Source organism: Zea mays, chromosome 8 (assembly GCF_902167145.1).
Source record: "Zea mays cultivar B73 chromosome 8, Zm-B73-REFERENCE-NAM-5.0, whole genome shotgun sequence".
NCBI classification, from domain to species: domain Eukaryota; kingdom Viridiplantae; phylum Streptophyta; class Magnoliopsida; order Poales; family Poaceae; genus Zea; species Zea mays.
In genome coordinates, this window is record NC_050103.1 from 92,997,065 (window position 1) to 93,005,144 (window position 8,080).

General features: G+C 53.7%; 1 protein-coding gene across 1 annotated transcript; it reads left to right on the forward strand.

Annotated features, from left to right (window-relative positions):
• Positions 1-2,597: 2,597 nt before the first annotated feature.
• On the forward strand, positions 2,598-4,741 carry LOC109941997 (protein LATERAL ROOT PRIMORDIUM 1). Its single transcript, XM_020543345.3, has 2 exons — positions 2,598-4,029; positions 4,142-4,741. The coding sequence occupies exons 1-2, from the start codon at positions 3,444-3,446 to the stop codon at positions 4,450-4,452; spliced, it is 897 nt and encodes a 298-aa protein (XP_020398934.1). The 5' UTR covers positions 2,598-3,443; the 3' UTR covers positions 4,453-4,741.
• Positions 4,742-8,080: the final 3,339 nt, after the last annotated feature.

Sequence of the window (8,080 nt, forward strand, 5' to 3'; positions counted from 1 at the left end):
GCCGTCGGAGGAGCGATGGAGCCTGGCGGAGGGACAGCTGTCGGAGCTGTTGAGTCCTTGCTGACGTCCTTTTGCTTCCGTAAGGTGGCTGAGAGCCGTCGTCGTCACAGAGTATGCGGGGCGCCATCATTGCCTATCTGGCGGAGCGAGCCAGATGGGACGCCGGTCTTGTTCCCCGTGGCCCGAGTTAGCTCAGGGTAGGGTGATGATGGCGCCTCCCGTTGTCGTGGCTGGTCTGCGCCCTAGGTTGGGCGACGTGGAAGCTCCTCCGAAGCCGAGGTCGAGTCTGTCTTACGTGGTCGAGGTCGAGTCCGAGCCCCTGGTTCGGGCGAGGCGGAGATCGCCGGCTGATGCCGGGGCGGAGTCCGAGCCCTGGGGTCGGGCGAAGCGGAGATCGCCAGCTGATGCCGGGGTGGAGTCCGAGCCCTGGGGTCGGGCGAAGCGGAGTTCATCGTCTTCTGGGGCCGAGCCCGAGTCCGAGCCCTGGGTCGGGCGGAGCGGAGTTCGCCGGCTGATGCCGGGGCGGAGTCCGAGCCCTGGGGTCGGGCGAAGTGGAGTTCGTCGTCTTCTGGGGCCGAGCCCGAGTCCGAGCCCTGGGGTCGGGCGAAGCGGAGTTCGTCGTCTTCTGGGGCCGAGCCCGAGTCCGAGCCCTGGGTCGGGCGGAGCAAAGTTCGCCGTCTTCCGGGGCTTAGCCCGAGTCCGAGCCCTGGGTCGGGCGGAGCGGAGATCGCCGTCTTCCGGGGCTTAGTCCGAGTCCGAGCCCTGGGTCGGGCGGTGCGGAGTTCGCCGTCTTCCGGGGCTTAGCCCAAGTCCGAGCCCTGGGTCGGGCGGAGCGGAGTTCGCCGTCTTCCGGGGCTTAGCCCGAGTCCGAGCCCTGGGTCGGGCGGAGCGGAGTTCGCCGTCTTCCGGGGCTTAGCCCGAGTCCGAGCCCTGGGTCGGGCGAAGCGGAGTTTCCTATGGTGGCTTCGACCGGGCCTGACTGCCTTTCAGCCTTACTCTGTCGAGTGGCACCGCAGTCGGAGCGGCGCAGGCGGCGCTGTCTTTCTGTCAGGCCGGTCAGTGGAGCGGCGAAGTGACGGCAGTCACTTCGGCTCTGTCGGCCGGGGGGCGCGCGTCAGGATAAAGGTGTCAGGCCACCTTTGCATTAAATGCTCCTGCGGCTTGGTCGGTCGGCGCGGCGATTTGGTCAGGGTTGCTTCTTGGCGAAGACAGGGCCTCGGGCGAGCCGGGAACACGTTCGCCGCTGGAGGGGGGCCTCGGGCGAGACGGAGATCCTCCGGGGTCGGTTGCCCTTGTCCGAGGCCCGGCTCGGGCGAGGCGTGATCGAGTCCCTCGTATTGACCGATCCCTGACTTAATCGCACCCATCAGGCCTTTGCAGCTTTATGCTGATGGGGGTTACCAGCTGAGAATTAGGAGCTTTGAGGGTACCCCTAATTATGGTCCCCGACAATACTCGTGACTGCTCGCTTCGTCCGCTTGACCAGCGCTGATCAAGTTCCTCATCGCCGACGCCGTTCGTAGTACTGCACTGCGTATATCTGTCTGCGACGACTGTGTACGGCTACATCGAACATACACACGAGATGTCTCGTCTGAATGGAGTCACTGATGCCTTGAGTATTGGTCCCTTCGTAAGGTACAACCTATTTTTTGTGTTTGTGCATATTTTACTGTTGTTTACTGGTAATGTGAGTAGTGATACATGTATGCACATATACGTCGTCACATCAATGTGATTTTTTAGATTAAATTAAAACTGAAAATAGTTATTTCTCCCGCACTTCATGAGCGGGGTTCGTCGCCGCATCTGCTCGAGCGCGCGAGCAGGTTCGCTGCCGCTGCGCACGACGGGTAGTTGCCTGCCTCCAGTCGAGTTCACAACGGGGCGCGGGGATGGAGGAGGCCCGGAAGAGCGGACACCTGGGAGTGCCGGCCGTGGACGCTTCGCTGTGGCTGAAGAAGACAGCGACCTCGCGTCGTCCCAGGCTTGTTGCATTCCGTCAAGGGCCTGTGCTTAATGGAGCAAAAGCTTGTTGCTCTTAAGCTGTTCGACACAATGTTCGAGCCATTCTGTGATGATAAGTTGGAGTTGTCGGGCAAACAGTTTAAAAACTCTTCGGTGAAGCTCTGTTCCATGATAGAGTTCGCTATTTTAAACACCCTCAACATTCTATACGGGCTTTGCCTTTTACCGGCCCAGATGGGCTTGGACCGCTCGTTTGGCTGCCCTACCCCAGCCGAGCAGTGGGATGGAAAAAAAAGGATCTACCCTGCCGCGCCATTAACCGCAGCACCAACCGGGAGGAGCGACCCAGCCGTGTTCTGTGTTCCCGGGCAGGCGAGCAGACAGCAGAGCGCGCATCGCATTGCCCAGCCGCAGCCGGTGGTACGGTCACTGCGAGTTGCGAAGACGGATAAGCTCGCCTGGAAGGGGCGCGCTGCTGCCGATCTAGGCGGCAACTAGGCTGCCGTCCTAGTGCCTGGCGCGCATGTCCTTTGCGCAGCCGGACGCGCCGCAGCGACAGCCTTTAACGCGCCCCGCGGCAGAGCAGTCCAGCCAGCGCCACCCTGCGCGCTGCGCCTGCACGCCTGACCTGGGCCTGCACTGCAGGCGGCGGCAGCAGCAAGGCAGAGCTCGTGTCTACCCAAGGGGCAGAGGCCGGGTGGCGAGCGATCCCGGGCCGCGCAGAGGAATTTCTCAGAGGCGGTCCCCACGCCGACGATTCGATCCTCTTCGTCCGGTCGTTCACTACCACGCCCTTCACCCGTTAATCTATGGAAAAGCAAGGAAGAAAAGGACAGAGAAAAGTAGTAGTAGTACTTCAATTGACAGCTGACCCCGCGTATAGAGAGAGACGAAGCACCTAGGGGTACTGCTCCTAGGCCCTAGCTAGCTAGTATGTAGGCGTCGCTCCCTAGCTTCTAGGCTAGGGACTAGGTCTTTTGAGTGCTCCCGCAACTAGACAGAGATTTCTTTATAGTGGAGTGGAGGTGATGCGAGGGACGGAGAAAAGGAGTGCAGTGTACTCCTAGCTAGTAGCTCCTCCTATAGAGAGCACCTTGTGTTCTTGCGCTTTCTAGCTAGGAAGCTCTCCTTCCTTCCGCGTAGCCTAGACGACCACTGTGCCTGATCCTGTCAGCTCAGAACGTCCGCTCTGCCCTCCACGAGTAAGCGTGGCGTCGCCGTCGCCGTCGGGGCGGCGCTTCCCGTCGGACACCACGGCGATCGCGAGCTGGCTTCCGTCGCCCGCCGGCGCCGGCCGGGGGGACGACCTCTCGCTGGGTTTCAATGCCGGCGCCGCCTCCGCCTCGTCTGGCGCCTCGCTGGCGGCAGGGCTCTGGGGCTCCGCGGCGTCGCGCCAGGCCGCGGCTGCTGCCGCTGCCGCCGCCGCCGCCGCGGCGCTCGGCTACGGGGCGATAGGCCCCACCGGCGACGTCGGGATGCTCGTCGTCGCGCCTCCGGGCTCGTTCCACCACCAGCGGGCAGCCGACGACGACGACTCCGTGCTCCCGCTCGTCACCGCGGCGCAGCGCACCCTCGTCAACGCAGACGCCGCCTCCGGCGGCCACGGCAATCCGCCCGTGTCGTCCGCTGGTGCCATCCAGTTTTGGCACCAGGAGCCGGCCCCGGATGGGCATGGGTCCCACGGCGAGAAGGCCGTCGCCATGCTGGATCACGCCAGCGGCGGGCCCGGGTCCGGCGGGGCGACGTGCCAGGACTGCGGCAACCAGGCGAAGAAAGGCTGCGCGCACAGCCGCTGCCGCACGTGCTGCAACAGCCGTGGCTTCGAGTGTGACACCCATGTCAGGAGCACCTGGGTGCCCGCCGCGCGCCGCCGAGAGCGCCTGCAGCTCGCGGGTGGCGGTGGCGCCGGCGCCGGAGCCTCCCCTCCTCCCCCCACGCCCGCCACGACCAAGAAACCCCGCCTGGCGTGCCCGATCCCCACGACGACGGCGGCCAACTCTCGCGCCTCCACCTCCAACGCCACCACGCCTCGCAGCTTCGACGCCTCCTCCGGCCACCAAGGTAACCACATCACACGGCCGCATGTCGGCAAACCCATACGCACATTTGCGCCACAGCGACGAAATTCAAGAACCGGTCACTCAGCGTTTGATTTCCTCCGTCCTCCGCGCAGACGCGTCTTTCAAGGACAGCCTGCCGCGGCATGTGCGCGGGCCGGCGGTGTTCCGGTGCGTGCGGGTGACGTCCGTGGACGACGGCGGCGGCGGCGGCGGCACCAACGGCGAGGTCGCGTACCAGGCGGCGGTGACCATCAACGGGCACCTGTTCAGGGGCCTCCTCTACGACCACGGCGCCGAAGCCGTGATGCCCACCGCGTCCGACCTCAACCTCGGCAGCGCCGCCCCCAACCTGTACAGCGGCGCCAGCGCCCCGCTCATCCTGGGTGGCCTGGGCAGCTGGGCTACGGTAACACACACACCGTGAAGTTCTGATCGGTGAGAAGCAACACCGATCGAGCAAGGGTGGAGTGGAGTAGTTCCGTTGTTTGTCCGCTCGCTTTCTTTGTTTCAGCTCATTGTGACTGCTAGCAGCAGTATAGCAGTGCAGTGGCTCAGCTTCATGTTACTGAAAGTGTTGCCATGTCGTGCCAATTGGAGTTCCTTGTTCACATCATCAGCCGGAAAAAGTGCATCTTCGTGAAAACTGGAAAGTCGGGGCTGTTGCCCTTTGGAACTACTACTCCAGTAGTGAATTTCAAAGAATTTCCATGGAACCTATTGGACATAATGCACAAACCTAACATAACCTTTTTACTGAAATTTGTCGACTTTAATTTAATTCCATAACAGCCGGTACAAAATCGCATTGCTCTAGAGATGGGCTAAAGAATTTCTCATGGACGGGGCTCTAGGACTCTAGGAGCAGTTCTTGCTGGATGGGGGGTCGATAATTGGTGTTTGTTTTGCTAGCTGACAAGTTTGACTCACCAAACGCCGTGACTCTTGCGTGCCCAGGGCTACAGGCGCCAACATATGTATATATATTCTCAAATCTCATGTTTAGTTCCATCCTGCGTTGCGTGTTTTGTTTGCCTGCAATGTCTTCGTGTGTTCACGGCGTGTTTGTGTTTGGAAACAAAGTATTTTCAAAACCATATTTTTAGAATACTACGGTACATTTAAGATGTCATCACATAACTGTAGTAATTTATGCATCACTTTCAGCAATACAAAGTATTTCAACCATAGTATTAAGTATACATGTGCAAGGCTAGTCAAGGCTAGTCATAGACAAAAATACTTTAGGTTGAGTGGAGTTTCAATTACTCCAAAACTATCGTGGTATCTACAAAATTATAGTATCTAAAATAGAGTTTTGTACCATATAGCCAAACATCTATTGACAAAAAATACTATGGTATTTCATGGTTTTACCTCAAAACTCCAAAAATACTTTCCTTCCAAACACACTCTCAATCTTCTTCTTCTAACCTTGATTTATATATATAAATTATTTGTATTTATATTACATTATTAAAATTGTTGTAGATGTTACATCTGTTTGCATAATAAACTTTAGAAGCTTTTGACCTCGACGACACTTATTTTTAGAACGGAACGGAGTGAATTACGCTGTTAAACATGTTACTTGTACTACGCATCGGAACTTGTAGCTAATAAGACCTACTGCTACTACTAAAAGGCCAATGTGCAACGCATGTGCTGATAAGATTTCTTCAGCATCAGTACACTGATCAGCATCAGCGGCGAGTGACGACAAAAGGAGGACAGTATAGTACAATACAATCCAAGTATAGATCGTTTTAACTTCCTCTGCTGGTGTTATTTTTGTATGGGGGCAACTTTCACTGAATCGTTCAAATTTTTCATCTCAGTGTGCAGGGCATACAACGTTATCTGAACATTTTTTTACATGAGGATTATTAAGTGAGGCAATAATAATCTAGGCATGCATTTCAACCGACTTTCTATCTTACCTTTTACTTATTTAATTTCAAACAGTATATATATGGTACATTTTAAAATAGTATTTTGCATGACATGATGAGTAGGCGTGAAGGACAACAGTGTGCATCGGACTGTGTTTCGTGGGACATTTGGGACCTCCTCTTTTACTAGGTTGCAGTTGCAGTAGTAAATTTTTGTCACGCTGTTTCTCACCTATACTCGTGTCGAGTCCAATGATTGATCCCCCAAATATTTGTTTCACATGCAGTGCATGATGGGGGTTTGGGGAGTCAGTGTGTTCTACTTCTAGGCAAAAATTTCGGCCAAATGCTATCTTGTCAATTGTCGACGTCAGGCTCACACCTGGGTCTGGGTGGGTGTTAAGCATTATTGGATGCGTGTTGACGCGGGCTAAGACCATCTCCAGCAACGTCCCCGCCCCCGATCCCCTTTCTGCGCGTTGTGGAGGACGGGGCCCACAGATGCGCGGCCACCATCTCCAGCAGCGGCACGCATCCGGGCAGCGACGGCGCATCTCGCCTGTGGAGCGTCGTCTGTGGGCCCCGCGCGGCGGACACGCGGCGTGTCTCGGTTGGCGAGTACGAGATGCGGGGCGCGAGCAGCGCGCGCCGGAATGGGCGTTGGCGAGAGGGGGCGCGGAGGATGGGGGCGCGATGCGGGAGCTGCTGACGCGAGCGCGGAGATTGGGCAGCCGGAGCCGTTTGCGGGTCGCTGCTGGCGTTGGTCTAACCGTACCATTTGTTTGGTCCATGCGGCGGTGCTGAGCGCTGTCTACCTTCAGGGAGCATGGTCACTGTTGAGGGCGATTCTTTTATTTGATGCCGTGGAGCGCTACAATATGGGGCCAGGTACGTTGTGAATCCGCTAATTAAATAACGGTACGTTTAGATCCTTTATTTTAGAGACATTAGAATTCATCCAATAAAGTAATTTATTTAGTTTAGAATTTAATATTACACCACTTTTCAAAGTTCAGATATAAGCTTATCTCAAATTCATGGAGTGGGGGATCGAAAATGATTTTATGCATTAGTAGAATTTGTTTCTACTCTGTAACTTATATGACACTCTTCGTCTCGCTCCTCTATAGTACAAAGATAGCACATAAATATCTCTGGCGTCTTGCTAATAATAGTATACAAATATATTTTGCATAATGCCGAATTAACTTAATTGATATATGCTTAAATTACTATTATTAGAATGGAATTCAATTCCAATGATCCAAACGGGACGCAAGGGAAAAACTCTAAATTACTACCTTCACCTATGGACAATATTCACGTAACCCTCTACTTTAAATTGGTGAAATTTATGCCTTAACAAAATTTATATTATTTTATTTTTATGTGTAAATCAAGTTTCTAATACAAATTTAGTTTGTTAGTAGCTAATAATATAATTTATCCTAGAAAAATATATTAGGGGGAGGGCGCGGGAGGCGGCATTGGGGACGAAGATGGTGTGGGGGCCGAAGGGAGGCGGGACAGAGAAGTGCGTAGGATAGTGGGTTGATTCATATAATTTCAGGGGTATTTGTAAAATAATCCATATTAATGGCAGCTTTGGTTATATCAACAACTATCCAAATTACTAATTTTGTTTATCTGAACATTTTAGTAATCTAAAATGATGAATACATTCATAGCAAATACATGTTAGCAATATAAAATATTTTGTAGTTCACATAGGAGCAGGAGATAACCTCAACCAAAATGCCATGTGTTTCTATTTTCTAACCAGCAGGAGCTTTATACATCACAAAGAAATTGCATAAATGAATTTATATCAAGATGATAAGGAGTATCACTAGTCTCTGCAATAAATAGCATCATGTGTTAAATTCACCACTTACTGTAACTTTTTTGTCGAAGAAGTAATTGAGAATAGCATCTAGCCACAAACAATTGTACAAACAAAAATTAATGCGTCTTCTAAAAATTGAAGCAAGAAAAACAGAGGGAAAAACAAAAATATTTAGATAGCAATAAAAAATATCTATGTACGGGTAGCTTCACCAGATCGATGTACAACCACAATTAGCATGGTGCTAGAACCAATTTCATGTCAAAATAGAAGGTGGCACAATCACGTTTAGGTTAGTTGGAGACTCACCAGAATGT